Below are 19,086 nucleotides of genomic sequence, written 5' to 3'. Positions count from 1 at the left end.
ATCCACCGTGCTGGAGTGCAGGTCTTCCCTGGAGCCACTCAGACCAGCTGTGGCCCAGATGTCTCTCATTCTGTTGTGTAAGCCTGAGGAGGCCCCAGCCCTGCGAGATGAGGCCCACCGTCCCCCAGCACAGCGGGCCCTGTCCCGGCTTCTGAGGGCCCCACACATCGCACACATGCCAAATGCAAAGACATTGTTTTTCTTTTTGTTCTTGTAAGAACGTTATTTTGAAAGTTCAGGGAAAGTTCATGAGAATTCAGGAAGAGGGCTTTGTGTGTGTCCTCTGTCCCCGTGCCAGGGGAAGGGGCTGGAAAGGGGGGCCGTGTGCATGTGGGGAGGGAAAACCACAGCCCTGGGAAGGAGAGTGAGGGAGGGCTGCTTTTATTGCAATTACCAGCATGGGTTTCTCAGAAGGCCAGGTTCTCAAGTAGCTCTGCTTCCTTCCCCTACATTGGAGGACTGGTTAGGGGACCACTTGGGTGGGAAAGCCTAGGAGTTAGGCAGGAGAACCTGCCTGGGCATCTGACTGGGTCAGGCCTACCTGAGTCCTGGAGGGTCTGGTTCTTCCCAGGAGTCCTGGCCAGGCCTGGCTCCTCGTATTTGGCCCAGAAGACCTGCACCCCTCAGCAGGGGATCCCTGGGGAGTGGAGTGCAGGGCCCAGGGTGGGAAGCAGGCTGGCCTGTGGTATAGCTTGTAAATATTTAGACATAATACAGATGTTAACCAAACCAAACCAGTTGCTGTCAAGTAGATTTCAACTCCTGGCAACCCCGTGTGTTGCAAAGTAGAAATGTCATGGCTGTGACGTTTCAGAAGTCGGCCAGGCCTTTCTTTGGAGGCACCTCTGGGTGAGTTGAACTGCCAGCCTTCCAGTCCGCACACCCAGGGACTCCTCTGCAGCGTTAGGAGCTGACTTGAAAGAGATGACAATGGTGGGAACTCCCAGCCCAGTTTCTGGCACACAGCTGGGCTCCATGGATGGCCTCTCCTGGTAAATGGAGGCAGAAGGCTCCATCTGGCCTCCCTGGCTTTGCCAAGGTCCCATTTCCCCAAGCACTGTGGCTTCAGTGCGGTGGCGTGTCTGCCGCCCTTCTGCACCCTCTTGGCCCCTTCCCCGCTGGCCAGGCCAGCTGCTGTCACAGCCCTGTTCCCTGGGCACGTGCTCCCTCAGTCCAGTCCCTGAGGACTCCAGAGTGAAGCTTCCCAGAGGCTGGAGAGCACAGCATGAATACTGCATGAATAGTAATAACCCCACCACTTACCAGTTACGCAGTGCTTTCCTCTCCCACAGTACTTTACCATCATTAATTAGTCATTCTGCACGGCTTCCAGACTCCGCTGCTCACTCTGGAAATGCCTCGGAGACTCACTCTTGAAAACAGGCCCCTCTGGTCTGAGGCTCAAAAGTCCAGTGGCCTCAGGAGGCCTTGGCACAGTGACTTCTCAGAACTGCCGAGAACCGTGCGTTGCGGGGCAGGCGTCTCCCTTCTGCTCCAGCCCCACCCAGTGTTGTTTCTACAGCACATCTCCCGTGGCCTCCAGAACCCTGTCTCAAGTGGCTATCGGGTGTGCTCGTGGAAGGACTACCCCTGTCTGCCCAAGTGCACGGCCTGTGTCCTCCCTCCGTCTGGAGGCCCTCCTGTCCACCCTTGTGGGCAGGCCAGCAAGCGGCTTCTGTGACCAGCCCCACTGCAGAGGCTCAGAGCCATGGCCCCACTGGCCCAAGGCCGCTAGCTGAGTAAACAGTGACTGAATAGGGACCTGGTTCTTCCTTCCACCCAACTCGGGGGTCATAGGGAAGTTTCCAGTCCCAACAGAGATGTGCTTAAGAGGGAGCAGACCCTTCCCCAGTGAGTGTAGGGCCTAGCTGGGAGTTCTGGCCTTGGGTCCCCTTGTCTGGTCCTCACTGGACACCACCACCCACACTACCGAGGACAGCCTCGAGCCCCACGCCCATGGCTTCCTGCGCCCCCGGCTTACTCCCTCAAGGCTCTAGCGGCTACCTTGTCACAGGTGGTGTAGTATTAGCATGTGTTACCATCTCCTGGTCAGAGTGGACCTCCGTGGGGGAGGGGGACGCCCCCTGCGACGCCCTGGGAGGCCCCACCCCTTTGGAAGAGCTCCAAATGCCCAGAACACCCGGTTCCACCTCAGGCCTGAAGCCTGCTCTCTGCCTCCAGTCCCTCCATTAGGCTGAAAAGGTATCGACCAGCTTGGCTTCTGTGAGCTGAGTGTTTTAATCCCAGTGTGTGAATCGTTAAGAATTAATTAGCAAAGATTGCTCAGGAAAAACAAAGTGGGCAGAAGTTTTGATACAGTCTGGTCACCGACCATTATTGTTTCCTCTTAATTACAAGGCTATTTCTGGAAGCTGCAGGCACTTCTTGTGTTTCACAGCCTCAGTTCAGCCTCTCCACCCTCCATGTGGCTTCCTCAACTCCTGCTCTCCCTTCCTGGCCAGGGTGGCTGTGTTGGCTGTGGGGGCGATGCTCTGGAAAGCCCAAGAGCCTCTGCTCACCTGGCCTAGAACAGCAGGGGCTCAGTCTGGGAGAGAGGACAGAGGCCACTGGAATAGGAAAGCTGTGAGCAAGGGCCAAGACCCTTCCACAAGCCTGGAGCTGTGCAGCACGTATGGCCAGGGGCTCTCCTCCCTGCGTACCCGGGATCCTTACCACAGCACAGTGCTGGCCTCATCCGACGCCAGCTCCCCCCTAGCTTGCTGCAGTCCTGTCACACCCTGTCGCTCACGTCTCTGAGCCCTCTAAGTCCCTTGCTATTTCTCTACCCCTGTCTGGCACGCCCCCAACCTGCACACCCCTTCCCACCCCCAGCCTTCCCCTCACCTTCACTAGCTCTGACTGTTCCTTTTGGTTTTAATGTAAATAATGCTTCTTAACGGTTACCGTGGAGTCAGTTCCGACTCGTGACAACTCCAGGTGTCAGAGTAAGACTGTGCGTCAAAGGGTTTTCAATAGCTGATTTCGCAAAAGTAGAGCACCAGGCCTTTCTTCCAAGGTGCCTCTGGGCGGATTCAAACCTCTAACCTTTTGGTTACAATTGTTTGTGCCACCTGAAAACCGAAAATCAAACCCATTGCCATTGAGTTGATTTTGACTCACGGCAACCCCATATGTCACAGAGTAAAACTGCTCCATAGCATTTTCTTGACTGTAATCTTTATGGAAAGAGATAGCCAGACCTTTCTTCCACAGCGGTGCAGGGTGGGTTGGGTTTGAACTGCCAACCTTTAGGTTAGTAGTAGAGCACAAACCATTTGCACCACCCAGGGACTCCTAAATAATGCTTACTCCAGGGAAACTTCCCTGATGCCCCAGGCTAGGTTAGGGTGACCCCCGTGTGACCCCTGGATTGCTGTGTCCTCCCATGCACCTGCAAATGGGATTCTTTTCTTACTGCCCACTTTCCCAGGGGCTCTGGGGACTGCCCCTGGCCAGATCAGGGGGTCTCGATCTGGTTCAGGGAGCAAGTGCATTGCTTCCCTTCACAGTGTGGCATCACTTGCCATGGTTGGGGTATTGATGGAAACTAAGGAGGTGCCCCTGAGCCACCCCTGGTGGCTGTCTCTGCTTTGCTCTTTCTCCTTTGTTTTCTTTTGCTTTCTATCTATGGGGCCACCCAGCTCTGCCAGGCTTGGTTTAAAAAGTCTAAGTCCTCTCACAGAAAGAGTGGTGGAACGTCCTGTCTGCTTGTAATTTGGTGGCTCAAGCTGAGCATTAACGACATTGGAAAAGGGTAGTTGAGGAAAAGCAAATTCAAGTGGCTTCTGGCTGTGAACAGTGAGCCTGGGTCTACAGTGACAGCACTGACCAGGAAAGCTGCAGATCACAGAGCAGACCAGGCAGGCGCTGGGAGGTGAGAGTGAGCCTGGGGATCTGCAGTGAGAACAGTGACCAAGAAGTCTGCAGACACACAGCGGGCCAGACAGGTGCTGGGAGGTGAACGTGAGCCTGAGGTCTGCAGTGACAGTGGTGGCCAGGAAGCATGCAGACAGAGTGGGCTAGACAGGTACTAGGAGGTGAGTGTGAGCCTGGGGTCTGCAGTGACAGCGGTGACCAGGAAGGCTGCAGACCACAGAGCAGACAGGTGCTGGGAGATGAGTTTGAGCCTGGGGTCTGCAGTGACAGCGGTGACCAGGAAGGCTGCAGACCACAGAGCAGGCAGGTGCTGGGAGGTGAGCGTGAGCCTGGGGTCTGCAGTGACAGCGGTGACCTGGAAGGCTGCAGACCACAGAGCAGACAGGTGCTGGGAGGTGAGCGTGAGCCTGGGGTCTGTAGTGACAGCGGTGACCAGGAAGGCTGCAGACCACAGAGCAGGCAGGTGCTGGGAGGTGAGGGTGAGCCTGGGGTCTGCAGTGACAGCGGTGACCTGGAAGGCTGCAGACCACAGAGCAGACAGGTGCTGGGAGGTGAGCGTGAGCCCGGGGTCTGCAGTGACAGCGGTGACCAGGAAGGCTGCAGACCACAGAGCAGGCAGGTGCTGGGAGGTGAGGGTGAGCCTGGGGTCTGCAGTGACAGCAGTGACCTGGAAGGCTGCAGACCACAGAGCAGACAGGTGCTGGGAGGTGAGGGTGAACCTGGGGTCAGCAGTGACAGCAGTGACCTGGAAGGCTGCAGACCACAGAGCAGACAGGTGCTGGGAGGTGAGGGTGAGCCTGGGGTCTGCAGTGACAGCGGTGACCAGGAAGGCTGCAGACCACAGAGCAGGCAGGTGCTGGGAGGTGAGGGTGAGCCTGGGGTCTGCAGTGACAGCAGTGACCTGGAAGGCTGCAGACCACAGAGCAGACAGGTGCTGGGAGGTGAGGGTGAACCTGGGGTCAGCAGTGACAGCAGTGACCTGGAAGGCTGCAGACCACAGAGCAGACAGGTGCTGGGAGGTGAGCGTGAGCCTGGGGTCAGCAGTGACAGCGGTGACCAGGAAGGCTGCAGACCACAGAGCAGGCAGGTGCTGGGAGGTGAGGGTGAGCCTGGGGTCTGCAGTGACAGCAGTGACCTGGAAGGCTGCAGACCACAGAGCAGACAGGTGCTGGGAGGTGAGCGTGAGCCTGGGGTCAGCAGTGACCTGGAAGCCTGCAGACACAGAGTGGGCCAGGCAGGCACTGAGCGGAGCACTTCCTGACTCATGGCACCTCAGCTGCCTTCTAGCTGTCTGCTCAGGAAAGGCTGAAGAAAAGGTTCTGAATCTTGGGTGGATACAATTATGGCTTATTTCCAGCATCAAACCCCATGGAGAAGTCAAAGGGCCAGGGCAACTGATCTTACTTTCCTGAGAAATGGACACATTCATGAACCCCGAGGAAGGGAAGGGGCTGTTGACCCTCACGTCACAAAAGCTAGCCCAGGTAGCACAGCATGACTTGTGTTCTGCTGTGACCTCCTGGGCCACCTCTTGTTACAGGGAGGCTCAGGGTGAGAACTCAGGGAACCAGCTTCATTAGTCCTTTTTATTCATCAGGGTCATAAGCCCCCATTTTCAGATGGGAATAGTAAGGCCTGGAGTCCAACCATGGCGTGAACCATCAGTGGACCCAGCTGCACACAGGGTGCCCTCTTTCACTGCACACTGCTGACCACCACCCTGCCCTCCTTCCCAGCAGCTGCATAAGCTGTGTTTGGCTTGGACTCAGGCCAAAGTCGGGTGGGGGAGGCAGGTACAGGCATTGCAATAGCAGCTACGTGTTTTCCCAGCTCAGGGTCACAGGTGCAATGTTATCACTTGATTTCTTTCTCTGTATGAGTCAGAACTGACTGGATGGCAAGCGGCAGCTACGGCTGAGCTCAGCTCTGAAGGCCAACTGTCATTCAGTGCTAGAAACTTGATCTTATCACTTCAAGCCACCTCAGGTTTACTGTTCAGTAGTTTTGGAGTAACTGCTCTGTCAGTTCAGGACTCTCCCCGTCCACCTTCTCCTTGCATCTCTTGGGACAGGAATCAATGTCCCAAGAGGGCTCACATTTCCCCCTGAGACTAGAGGGGAGCTATCCGCAACCTTCCTGCCACAGAACAACCTGCAGGCCAATGCAAGCAGGTGGAGGAATGGCCAGGTGGCAGGGATGGTCCTGGAGAACTTTCAGGGACGTGGCTCCTGAGCTAAGCCTTGAAAGATCAGTAAGCACTTTCCCTGGGGACTGGGGAAGGCACCCCATCAAGAGAGCCACGTGTGCAGAGTGCTGGCAGATCCCAGCCCAGCTTAGCCGAGGCTGTGCTATGCAGCAATCCACTCTCAGCCAGCCTCTCTGCCCCCGTCTCCACCTTGCCAGCCGATTTCTAATGATGCCCTAGGAGGGACCTGTCACCTAGTCATCAGGGTTCTTCTGATTACTGATGGCAGTTCCCTGACTCAGGTAAGGTTACGAAAAAGAAGAAATGTCCTCACTGAAGTGTCTGAAAAGTACAGGGCGAGGTGTTTCAAGGACAGCTGGACTCAGAGGCTCAAAAGCTGTCTTAGGATGTGGTCTCAGCCCTTCTGAAGGTGTTTTGGTGACAGCAGGCCGTCTCCATGGGGCTCTGCCAGCCCCAGGCCTCGCCAGCCTCGTTTTCCTCAAAATCCCAGAATGGAGTCTCATTGGCTGAATTGGATCACCTGCCCCATCCCTCAACCAATCACTATTGACAGGAAGAAGAGATATGCTAATTGGTCAGGTGTGTTCTCCGTCCATCCTGGAGCCAGCCCCACAGGAATCTTGCGACAGTGGTTCCTCAGAGGAAAACCAGATGCTGTTAGCAGACAAAGGGTAAGGGGAGAGGACAGGCCACACAGCAAGGGTCGCCTCCCCCAACCCCCACCAAGGCTTCCTCCAGCTGAGGTTCGCAGGGAGGCACTGAGTGTTGCCTGTGACTCTCTGAGCTTGTATCCATGTGATTCTTGACCCTCCCTCCCCCACCTGTTATCTTCGAGCCCCTTCATGGGGAGACGTGGGATGGGCTGCTCTTGGATTCCCTGGGTCCTGGGGCCACCCCAAGCACCCTGTTAGGGATGACAGTGACTGTTACTAGCTCAGCATGTCCTAGACATTTCAACCCCCCTCTTGTAGCTGAGAACCCTGGAATCCATGGGATCTAAAGTTAGAAGCTCTTCTCTAGTGTTTAAGCTCCAAGTTGAATATGGCCAGGCACAGACTGACAAACACTAGGGAGATCTCTGACTAATTTTAGTTCAGATACTTATAGAAAACCAACTACATCACGCCCACTCCTGCAATGGGGAGTCACCCAGCCTGACGCTGCCCAAATAAGGATGGCACAACATGGCAGCCTCCATGGAGGGCAGTCTGACAGGTGTGATGGGCAACATGGAGGGCTCAGAGTGCCAGGGAGGCCGGATTCCTGGCTGGGCCCTGGTCCCTCATCTTGTGCTCACACTAGTGTCTCTCTGTGGAACAGCCCGCTGCTTGCCTAGAAGGGCCCAGTATGGTCACCTCTCACCTTCTGGGAGCCCATGTGGCACGAAGCTGTCGTAGGAGGTTCCTTGCTTTTGAGGAAGCCCTGTGGAGAGCAGGCTCAGCTCTGCTTGTAGGGCTGGGGAGGTGCTTCCGAGAGGGGGACTGGAGAGGGGCCCTGGTCAGCAAAGGGCAGTGCCAGGTCACTGAGCAGCAGCAGCAGCAGCACGTCCAGGTGGGACTCTGGGGTGGAGGCAGTGGCCCTGTAGTGGAACGCCTGCAGAGGGCCTTCGTGCACATTGAACAAGGCACCCTGGGGCAGACACAGCCCTAGTTGGGCAGCTCACTGAGAGATCCTGTGTGCAAACCCAGGCCAGCAAGAGTGATGCTGAGTGAGTCGGGGGGAGGCAGGCAAGCGAGCTCCTGCACAGCTGGTGTTCTATGTGCACTGTGGAGTGGGTCCAGGCTAGAAGACCAAGGGCCAGAGAAGCCAGAAGGGGCATTAGCAAGGTGGCCTCTGGACTCCACCGGAGTCTCAAAGTGTCTCCTGCTCTCAGCTCCAGGAAGCAGTAAGGGCTGGGCCATGGCCAGGCAGGCCTCCTGGCTTCAGCTCTCCTCTCTTTGCCTGGCTCAGCATGGATAGCCTGGGGTGGGTGCGCACAGCAGCCACTGGGGCTGGTGGTGGCAGTAGGATGGGGTGCCCTCCTGCTGCCCTAGCAAATCTGGTCAGCAGAGTTCCTGTACCTCCCTGTCTCGAGTGAGCCTGGCCTGATACAACCAGTCCCCCTCACCCCCCTTGGAGCCCCCCTGGATCTGGCTCTATCCCTCCTCTGCTGCACAGGAAACAGAGTCCCAGCAGAGAAAGGGCAGTGTGAAGCCTCTCGTGGGTCTGAACATGGGGACCACTCCGTAGCCCAGCCCAAGCCTTGCACCGATCCAAACTCTTCTGGAGCCATCCATCCTTCAGCCACTTTGCAGAGCATGGGGAAATCAACAGTGGGGGTTCAAAGGCTTCTGTGGGCCACAAAGGACCCCTGCACTCAAGACCCTGGCAGAAGGCAAGGATAGCGACAGGCAGAGCTGGTATGCACAAGAAGGATCCTTACCCAGGGGTTCCATATAGCGCAGGGTCAGACTGTGTGGAGACCAGGAGCGCAGGAAGGGGAGGCATTGAGGGACCTCCTCCCCGCCCCCCCGAGGAGGAGAAAGGCTGCAGGAGTGGCTGCCCGTTGGCTAACTGGAGTTGACGGAATGCAGCCTGAGGGTACACAGCTCTGTCCAGGACCAGCCCTGCTCCCTCTGGCCTTGAGCCCCTCTGAGCCACTATGTGCAGCCCTGGGTCCTGAGCTCAGGCTGGAGAAAGCAGAGGTGAAGGCCAGGAGAGCCTGTCTGGGGCCACCGGTGGGGAGCCTCAGGCTGGAAGCTGAGCTAGCAGGAGCACAGGAAGGGGAGACATTGAGGGACCTCCCTCCCCGAGGAGGAGAAATGCTGCTGGGGGTGATGTCTCAGGGGCCTGGCCTGAGGTGGGATGGGAGGTACTGAGTTGAGCCCAACATGGGAACCCTGCTAGCGAGGGGCAGAAAGAGCCAGTGCTTGGCAAGATTCATTTGGTGGGTGAGGTTGATGAGGAAGTATGCTGGGGTTGGCTGCTGTCTGTCCGGGGGGCAGGTTGGGGCCAGGGGACAGGTCTTTTATTGAACTAGATTTTATTTTTTAGAGCAGTTTTAGGTTTACAGAAAACTTGTGCAGAAAGTACAGAGAGTTCCCATTGCCCCTTCTCCCTCCTGCACACCGTTTCCCGTTATTCACGTCTTGCCTTTCTGGGCTACGTTTGTTACAGCTGGTGAATCTATGTCGATACATGACCATTAACTAACATCTGTAGTTCACATTGGGGCTCACTCTTTGTGTCATACAGTTCTGTGGGTTTTGACCATAATGTCATGTGTTTACCATTTCAGTATCATACAGGATAGTCTCACTGCCCTAAAAATACCCTGTGCCCCCGTTCACCCCCACCTCTGCCCGAATCTGAACAACCACTGCTCTTTTCACTGTCTCTACAGTTTTGCCAACAGCCTTTTTGCCCCTGAGAGTTCTCCTCACCTCTTCTCCGGCCTCCCGCTGGTGGTCTATGCTCCCTGTGCATCTTCCTCTGCGTGCCTTTATGTGTGTCTCTCTGCCTGTGCCTCTGTGTGTGTCTACCTTTGTGTCTCTCTGATCTTTTTGTGTCTCTTCTGTTTCTGTATGTGTCTTTGTATATCTCTCCTGCCCCTGTGTCTGTGTGTGTCTCTGTAGGTCTCTCCTGTCTCTGTGTGCTTCTGACCTCCCTCTTCCCAGTCTGTGCTCCTTCTTTCTCTCCTATAGTTTCACTTTGGGCTCTTATGCAGTTTTTATGCCACAGGCTCCACAGGAGAGTGCCAGTTGCTGGGGGTACCCTTAAGGTGGGGGCATGTGGGATGTTGGTGTGTGAGAGGGACAGGGGCCCCACTCTCTGGTCCCTGTCAAGGCAGGCAGAGGCCAGCATGGTGTAGGACAGGGACCAGGGCAGCATGAGGCACACATAGCTCTGAGTTTGGGCTATCAGTCCAGATATCCAGCTCCCACCCACAGCCCTTAGTTTGCTTGGCCACAAAGTCCAGCCCCTAGCTGATGCTAAATACACCCACTCCTCACTTATTGGTGCCAAAGACCAAATTGTTTTGCAAAAATTGGTATTATGCAAAAATGGAGGATGATCACATCAGGTCACAAAATGGGGGTGACTACATGATTGCAATAACTGCCAAAATACATCCTTACATAACTACCAAACCACTGAGAATCATGGCCCAGCCAAGTTGACCCACGACCTTGACCATCACAGCCAGCATTACTGTCGCCTCACACCTCGGTGTACATTACTGCCAGATGTACGTAATTAATGCACAAAATAGTCAGATAGTAGGTTTTTTACTGTTATGCAAAATGTCAGAAAATGAGGTAGTCGATAAGTGAGCAGCAAGTGTTCGTAGCTTTCCCACCTCAGGATGCCTTCAGCCTAGCTGCAGCAGTAGGGTTAACGTACAGGAACACTATAAGGACTATAAAGTACAGGAGCACATCCCAGGGCTTCAGGGGAATGACAGCATCAGGGTCCTGCTGTGTGTGGGTGAAGGGTAGTCTGTGTGTGAGCGGGTGTGCCCCTTGTGGGCAGCATGCTGGAGGAGAGGGGGATTCACCGGATTTTCCAAAGGAGCTGTGGTTAACACAAGGCTGCGTACTTTGGCTTTAGAATGCCCAAACTTCCCTGTCTACCAAGTTAGGCCATGAGAAAAACCCTACACTCCATTAAGATTTCCATCCCTGTGCCCCTAAAGAGAAATGAGGTCCTTTGTAGAGTTTCACCTGATTCCATCACCTGGGCACTATTGGGGTGATCACCAGACGTGACCTGGTTGCTCCTGGGAGACCAAGGCCACTGCAGTATCCACTCAGTCATTCACCCTCCTGAGTGCCAGCACTCAGGGGACCAGTGTCTTGAGCTAAGCTGGAAAAGCCTGGTTTCTCCCAATGCAGAGGAGTGCTTTCATTAACAAGGAGCAGGGGCTGTGGCCCTTCCTGCTGCTGCCTCTGCCTGGGGCTGGGGTGTGCGTGTCAGGCTTGACAGGTGCAGCATCTCCCCTCCCCAGCCTCCTGATCCCAGCCCCAGCCTCTCTGGTCTTCAGTGCGTTGTTATTTCACTCCAGCCTTAACAGTTTTGGTTTTACTCTGTTAGATTCCCTGGATTCATTTTAGAGACCACAGAGGCTGGTAGGGCAGGACAGCGTAGCACAAAACAGCGTGGGCTACAGTTCAGATGGCTGGGTTTGCCTTCCAGCTCTGGCACCCTGACCCTTGGGCATGTTGCAAAGTACTTGATGCCCAGTTCCTCGTTTACCCAAGGGGATGGTGCCAGTGCCTAGCTCATGCAGCACTGCTGTGAGTGTCGTACCCAACATCTTGCTCCAAGTAAGTGGCCAATTAACATGCTGCTTCCCTGATGAGCCCACAGTACCGCCATAGTTCTGTAGAGCCCAGCTGCAGGCACTAGTGGCCACAGATCATGGGCTGTGTCCTCGTCTCAAGCTTCAAGCACTGGCTTAACGTATGAGGCCCACCACTTGTCTGTCAGTTTGTAGTACTGTGGTGCCTACTGTGTTGCCATAATGCTGGAAACTATATCACCAGTATTTCAAATACCAGTAGGGCTCCCCATGGTGAACAGTTCCAGCAGAGTTTCCAGACTAAGACAGACTAGGAAGAAACGCCTGGTAATCTACTTCCAAAAATCATACTATAAAAATTCCATGCATCTAAACAGTATACAAAACATTACTGGAAATGCAGAAAAGAAACCAGTTAACTGGAAGCTCCTAAAAATCAAACACCTTTGCTCATCCAAAGATTTCACCAAAAGAGTAAAAAGACTACCTACAGCCTGGGAAAAAGTTTTTAGCTGTGATATTTCTGATCAGAGCCTGAATCTCTAAAATCTACGTGATACTGCAAAAACTCAACCACAAAAAGATAAACAACCCAATTAAAAAATGGGCAAAGAATATGAACAGGCACTTCACTAAAGAAGATATTCAGGTAGCTCACAGATGCATGAGGAAATGCTCATGACCATTAGGCATTAAAGAAATGGAAACCAAAACTACAATGAGATTCCGTCTCACTCCAGTAAAGCTGGCATGAATCCAAAAAACACAAAATAATAAATGTTGGAGAGGTTGTGCAGAGACTAGAACACTTATACACTGCTGGTGGGAATGTAAAATGGTACAACTACTTTGGAACTCAATTTGGCACTTCTTTAAAAGACTAGAAATAGAACTACCATATAATCCAGCAATCCCACTCCTTAGAATACATCCTAGAGAAATAAGAACCTTTACACGAACAGATATATGCACACCCATGTTCATTGCAGCACTGTTTACAATAGCAAAAAGTTAGAAGCAACCAAGGTGTCCATCAATGGATGAGTGGATAAATAAATTATGGTATATTTACACAATGGAATACTAAACATCGATAAAGAACAATGGTGAATCCCTGAAACATTTCATAACATGGAGAAATCTGGAAGGTATTGTGCTGAATGAAATTAGTCAGTTGCAAAAGGACAAATATTGTATAAGACCACTATTATAAGAACTGGAGAAATAGTTTAAACAGACAAGAAAATATTCTTTGATGGTTATGAGAGAGGGGAGGGAGGAAGGGACGGAGGGAGAGAGGTTTTCACTAATTAGATAGTAGATAAGTTTTATTTTAGATGAAGGGAAAGACAACACACAATACTGGAGAGGTCAACACAGCTGGACTAAACCAAAAGCAAAGAAGTTCCCTGAATAAACTGAAAGCTTTGAAGGCCAGTGAAGCAGGGGTAGGAGTTCGGGGACCATGGCTTCAGGCGACATCTAAGTCAACTGGCATAATAAAATCTATTAAGAAAACATACTGCATCCCACTTTGGAGAGTGGCATCTGGAGTCTTAAACTCTAGCAAGCGGCCATCTAAGATGCATCAATTGGTCTCAACCCAGCTGGAGCAAAGAAGAATGAAGAACACCAAAGACACAAGGTAACTATGAGCCTAAGAGACAGAAAGGATTACATAAACCAGAGACTACATCATCCTGAGACCAGAAGAGCTATATGGTGCCCGGCTACCATCGATGACTGCCCTGACAGGGAACACAACAGAGAACCCTTGAGGGAGCAGGAGAGCAGTGAGATGAAGACCTCAAATTCTCGTAAAAAGACCAGACTTAATGGTCAGACTGGGACTAGAAGGACCGTGGAGGTCTTGGTCCCCAGACCTTCTGTTAGCCCAGGACAGGAACCGTTCCAGGGGCCAACTCTTCAAACAGGGATTGGACTGGAATATGGGATGGAAAACGTTACTGGTGAAGAACAGGCTTCTTGGATCAAGTAAACACATGAGACTGTGATGGCATCTCCTGTCTGGAGGGGAGGTGAGAGAACAGAGGGGGCCAGAAGCTGCCTAAATGGACATGAGGAGAGAGAGTGGAGGGAAGGAGTGTTGCTGTCTCATTACGGGGAGAGCAATTAGGAGTGTATAGCAAGGTATGTATAAATTTTTGTATGAGAGACTGACTTGATTTGTAAACGTTCACCTAAAGCACAATAAAAATTAATTAAAAAAAATTCCATGCATCACAACAGAATATTGCTTTATATAGCACTGGAAGATGAGCACCTTAGATTGGAAGACACTCAAAATATGCAGTGGCTGCAACAATGGACTCAAGCACACCAATGATCATGAAGATGGTGCAGGACCAGGCAATGTTTCAGCCTGTTGTATGTGGAGTTGCCATAAGTTGGAGCTGACTCGAAGGCAGCTAACAACAACAACATGTGCCAGGCATTGTGTCCCATGTTGGCAGCAAAACAATGAATGGGGGGGGTGTCTGCACTGCTCACAGGAGGCTCCCAGTCCAGCGGGGAGGCCAGCAAGGAAACGCGTTGAATGAGCTACTGGTTGAGAAGCACGTAGGATAATGTCTGGCACGCAGCAAGTGCCCTGTGAATATAGTGAAATCAATAGGAGTACGATCAGTTGTGATGGGGTCAGGGCAGCGCGCTGTGAGGGCACACAGGAGGGGCAGCTACCCCAGGTCTGGGGAGCAGGAGAACGTGCCATGTGACCAAGCCCAGTTCAAGGAGGAGAGGGGAGAAGATCATGCCAAGCAGGGAAGGACTCAGAGAAAGAGCTAACCCGCCTGTTCGTGGGACTGGAATGGAATAAGAGGGCAATGTCACACCTGGCTGCTAATTGAGTCCACCATGACCTACTTTTGAAAAAGCAGCCACCGAAAACCCTGTGGAACCCAATTCTGCTCTGATGTGTATAAGGGTCACCATGAGTTGGTGTTGACTTGATGGCAACTGGTTTGGTGGGTGGGTATGACAGGAGGAGGCTGGAAAGGAAGGTGGAGTTCTGGTTGTGGGGATCTTGGAAACCACGTTCAAACACTAGTTTAACTGAACTCGATGCAACCTTATTCTGGTCTGGGTTTTGGGAAGGGCTCTAACCTTCCAGCAAATCTCCAAAGTGCCCTCCAACAATCAGGAGCCCACCTGCATGCTCCTGCGGTGGTGGCTGAGTGGGAAGGGGGAAGCCAGGCTAACCCCACGCACCTGTTGTGGGGCAGCTGGGAACATGGGTTTGACCTGTGCCCCTGGTCTGATCATAGCCAGCTCCATTCTAACCAGACTCTGTGTTTTCTTTCTTTGAGATGTTGGAAGAGCTCAAGTGTTGGCAACGGGCGAGCCTGCTGTCACTGACACTGGTAGGTTGATGCCCAAGCTTCCTCTGTGAGGTCAAGGGCAGGAAGGAGCACCCCAAAAGGCATGGGCACATGAATGCAGGGCTGACCTTTGTTCCCTGTGCATCAGTGGGGTTAACAGTTTATCCCGGGGGCGAAGGTCCTACGCTAGAGCCTGGGGGAGTTCCAGTCCCTATCCTCAAAGGGGACATGATAGACCACAAGGCCACCATGTCCACTGTGCCAGGTGAGTATGGTGTGTTCTGCCGTAGGCTCCCTGCCAAACACGCACTGCCTTGGTCTGGGCCCTGGCTGTGCTACTCCTTCCATTAGGACCCACCCAATCCTCTCACCGCAGGGGCTCACCTCCAGGGCAGCTGGCCCTGTTATGTGGTATAAGAGTGAGTTCTTTGCCAGGTCATCTTCCCCAGTAAACCGTGGCTCCCCCAAAGATTGATACGGGGCTGCCTCATCTTTTACCTTCATCCCTCACCACAGAGCAGGTAACTGACCTGTGTCTGATGAAGGAGTAACTGAATGAAGGAATGCAGGAGGAAGGGCAGGCATCAGACAAATGAACAACCAGCCACTTGGGACTGGGGGCCAGATTCTGTCAGGGGTGTTCATTGAGCCCATTCTTGAAAGGCATGAATGACTTGGGTACCTGAAAGACCAGGGCTGGTGCTCCAGGAAGAGGGAGCAGACGTGTGTGACAGGCGGGTGAGAGCCACACTGCTCCTGGAGAGTGGAGGGAAGGTTGGCCCCACAGGCCAGACTGTGTCCTGAATGGACGAGAGGCGTGGAGAACCTTGAGCAGGACAGTGACTGGTTAAGGCCATTTTTCTCCTTCTGTGAGGTGCTGATGCCAAATATGCCATCATTGGGACGGTTCTGGGGGTCGCCATATCTGCTGGCCTCCTGGCCCTGAAGATTTGCGTGATCCGCAAGCAAGTGTTTGATAACGACGCCTCAGATCAGAAAGACACAGCCCGGCAGCACATGTTTGATGGCGACGCCTCAGGTCAGAAAGACACAGCCCAGTGGGAAGCACTCTGTGCTCCCAGCCAGCAGCTGGGCCCCCACACCAGAGAAGGGGCTCCACCCTTTTGGTCAGAGGGAGACCAACAACCCAGAAGGCACAGAGCCAGGCAGCCAGGCAGGCTGTCTCTTCTCTCCCTCTTCTTCCCTCCCCTCTATCTCTTACCCTGTCTTTGTCTTTCTCTTTCCCCCCTTCTCTGTCCTCTCCTTCTTTCCCTCCCTTTTTCTCTTCCTCTCTCTCTTGCCCTCTTTCTCTCTCTCTCCCCCTCTTTTTCTCTCTCTCCCCCTTCTCCATCCTTTCTCTCTCTCTCTCTCTCCCCCTCCCTCTTCACTCTCCTGCCCTTTGCCCCCCTCCCTGTTTCTTTTTCATTCACCCACTCAGTATTCCTGGAAATCAGGTTTCCTGGGAGAAAAAAGACAGAGGTGTTAAAACTAGCTTCAGAGAGAAACTTACGTTTTTATTTCCAATGAAACAGGTAAAATTGATCCCAGCATGGGGTGGGTGGTGGGAGGTGCTGCCAGCACTGATCATGTGGGTCTACTGCATTTTTTTTTTTCATAAACTGAGCACATTCCACCCAGAGCCATGCTGAAAGAAGCCTCATGCTACAAGCAGAGCTGGACTGCTTGGCTATCTGGTCCTGTAGTGCTTCATGGGAGCACTCCTGTAGCTCTGCAGGGGGTGGGTCCTGTAGCTCTGCAGGGGAGCACTCCTGTAGCTCATCAGGGGAGGGGTCCTGTAGCTCTGCATGGGGACACATCTTCCAAGCAGATGCTAAGCTGTTTGTGAGTTTTGATTGCAAAGCCCAATATTGATTTTTCCCCCCTCTCCTAAGGTGTGACCCACAAAGTCGCCCTCTGTCATGTAAACTGCTTAGTGAAATGAAATGCGGTGTTCCAGGATGTATTTTTCAGTTCGAGGAGGAAGGAGCCAATTGTGTTTCTGGAAAATGCGATTGTTAGCTGGGAAGATATGCAGGGCTGGGGGAACCTGGGGCAGGGAGAGAAGGAGACAAGACCACCAGGGCTTCTTGAGGCGCTGGCCTGTCCAACGCAGGAGGGGCTGATCTGTCAGAGGCATTTGCCGGTCGTTGATTTTGCATCCCTGTAAATAAGGGGGGGGAGAAAAAATAGCCTCTTAATCACAGGGCAGCCAGGCAGCCCCACCTCTTGAGGACATCAGCTAACAAGAGGGCCAGGACCTACAAGGCATAGAGGACAGGGGTGGGCAAGGAAAGTCAGGGAGGAATGGGGGAGGGTTCTGGGTATGCTCAGTCTTACCTGGGTGCCCAGCCAATGAGCCTCAGTGACTGGTCCTGGGTAAAGAGGGCACAGGGGGTGTTACAGGGTGTTATAGGGGGGTGGGGGGTACAGGAAGTAAGGGGGGAGTGCAGGGGGTATTATAGGGGGTGGGAGTACAGGAGGTGTGGGGGAGTGCAGGGGGTGTTATAAGGGGCAGGGGGTACAGAAGGTGTGGGAGGAGTGCAGGGGGTGTTATAGGGGGTGGGAGGTACAGGAGGTGTGGGGGGAGTGCAGGGGGTGTTATGGGGGTGGGGGTACAGAAGGTATGGGGGGAGTGCAGGGGGTATTATAGGGGGGTGGGGGTATAGGAGGTGCCGGGGGAGTAGAGGGGGTATTATAGAGGGTGGGGGGTACAGGAGATACAGTGGGTACAGGAGGTGCAGTGGGTACAGTGGCTGTTATAGAGGGTGGGGGTACAGGAGGTCCAGGGGAGTACAGGGGACACAGGTGGTTAATGCGGGAAGAGGAGTGGAGCAGTCAGCCCCCGTCGTAGCCCTATTCCTGGAGCTTCTTCGCTCTGCCAAAGTCAGGTTGGCTGGGACCCCTCCCGCTTGCCTGTGGCTGGGGGCACTGAGCGGGCTGCACCCCGGAGTCACAGCACTGCCTTCCTAATGCTGCTTTTTCTGTTTAGACACCATCGTGCTGAAGAAGAGCGCCCTGAGGTAAGGCCACTGCTGACAGTCGTTGAAGGAGTCATTTTCCCTCCTGTTTTAGCCAGGCACATTTCTGCTCCCTCGCCTGCCCTCCCAGTCCCTCTCTCCACCGGGCCAGGCTTTGTAGGAGAGAAGAATGCCTCCACAGCCCCTCCTCCCACCATCCTGCTGCGCCATTTCTAGCAGCACAGTGCGGCCCCGCTGCTCACCCTGCTTCAACCACAAGGCTTTTCTGTGTAGTGCTCATGTCTCCGAGGACAGTCTTGCCTCAGGACCTTTGCACTTGCTGTTTTTTATGATGTGGTGTGCTCTTCCCCTCAAAAACCAAACCTGTTGCCATCAAGTCGATTCCGACTCGTAGAGGCCCTATAGGACAGAGCAGAACTGCCTTATAGGATTTCCAAGGAGCACCTGGTGGATTTGAACAGCCAACCTTTTGGTTAGCAGCCATAGCTCTTAAGCACTGCGCCACCAAGGTTCCTTCACACACCTGGTTCAAGGCCACTATTCATTTAGGTGGTCTGTTTAAAATACCCAAACAAAACAAAAAACCAGTTGCCATCGAACTGATTTCAACTCAAGGCAACCCTGTGTATTTTAGAGTAGAACTGCTTTCCAAAAGGTTTTCAGTGGCTGCCATCTTTCAGAAGCAGATTTCCAAGCCTTTCTTCCGAGAGCCCTGTGAGTGGATCAGAATGGCTAATCTTCGTGAGCAGCGTACAGCTTAACATTTATACCACCCAGGGACTCTGTTTAAAAGAGACCCTCCCCCGCAAATCTTTCTTTTCCCCTTACTCAGCTTTATTTTTCTTCATAGAACTTTCCACTGGCATTATATGTATTACATTACATTATATTATCATATAAACCTGTTGCTGTCAAGTTGATCTCAACTCATAGCAACATTATAGGGCAGAGTAGAACTGCCCCATAGGCTTTCCAAAGAACCACTGGTAGATTCAAACTGCCAAGCTTTTAACCACTACACGACCAGGACTTCGTATTATCATATACTCTATATTAATTGCTACTATAACTTATATATATTACATATTTACTTGTTAATTTCATTATCTGTTTCCCCTGTAAAATGTAAACTCCTTGAGAATGGGGTCTCCTGTTTTATCTCTGTAGCCCTGGCACTTAGCCAGGGCTGAAAATTATTTGTTGATTGAAGGGACATTAGGGCTAGGAGCTGGAGGTAAAAAAAAAAAAAACAGAAGTAAGACATGATGCTTCCAGTCTACAGGGAGAGACGGGCACGTCCCAAACAGCTGCAGTGCAGAGGGGAGGTGGGGAGTGGTGTGAGGACTAAACGCCTGTGGCCCTGGGATGCAGAGGGGCACCTAACCCCTGGGGCACTGGGAGTGTCTG

General features: G+C 53.0%; 2 protein-coding genes across 5 annotated transcripts in view; both read left to right on the top strand.

The window, feature by feature from the left end:
• The window catches only part of TMEM273 (transmembrane protein 273), a 53,834-nt gene that overhangs the window by 23,835 nt on the left and 10,913 nt on the right, over window positions 1–19,086 (top strand). For both annotated transcript variants that reach the window (XM_049855403.1, XM_049855402.1), the window contains exons 2-4: window positions 14,690–14,743; window positions 15,576–15,740; window positions 17,691–17,721. In XM_049855403.1, the coding sequence (XP_049711360.1) occupies window positions 14,690–14,743; window positions 15,576–15,740; window positions 17,691–17,721 (250 nt within the window). The remainder of the gene's footprint in view (window positions 1–14,689; window positions 14,744–15,575; window positions 15,741–17,690; window positions 17,722–19,086) is intronic.
• LOC126059606 (papilin-like) lies at window positions 1,081–12,007 on the top strand. 3 transcript variants are annotated; one of them, XM_049855401.1, is made up of 2 exons: window positions 1,081–4,271; window positions 4,350–12,007. In XM_049855401.1, exons 1-2 carry the CDS (start codon window positions 4,004–4,006, stop codon window positions 5,135–5,137), a joined length of 1,056 nt encoding a protein of 351 aa, XP_049711358.1. In that variant the 5' UTR covers window positions 1,081–4,003; the 3' UTR covers window positions 5,138–12,007. The 3 variants fall into 3 exon arrangements, with proteins under 3 accessions (XP_049711358.1, XP_049711357.1, XP_049711356.1); XM_049855400.1 differs by having other exon boundaries at window positions 1,081–4,349; window positions 4,428–12,007; XM_049855399.1 differs by having other exon boundaries at window positions 1,081–4,817; window positions 4,896–12,007.

The sequence above is a fragment of the Elephas maximus genome, chromosome 16 (genome assembly GCF_024166365.1).
Source record: "Elephas maximus indicus isolate mEleMax1 chromosome 16, mEleMax1 primary haplotype, whole genome shotgun sequence".
In the NCBI taxonomy this organism is placed as follows: Eukaryota; Metazoa; Chordata; class Mammalia; order Proboscidea; family Elephantidae; genus Elephas; species Elephas maximus.
Note: the sequence above shows the minus strand (reverse complement) of the source record. Positions and strands in the feature narration are given on the sequence as shown.

What these genes read in the sequence shown, in the direction of transcription:
- LOC126059606 (XM_049855401.1), top strand. Translation starts at nt 4,004, where the DNA reads ATGCAGACAGAGTGGGCTAGACAGGTACTAGGAGGTGAGTGTGAGCCT. An exon ending in GAGCAGACAGGTGCTGGGAG is followed by an intron (nt 4,272 to 4,349) that starts GTGAGCGTGAGC and finishes AGGTGCTGGGAG; the next exon opens with GTGAGGGTGAGCCTGGGGTC.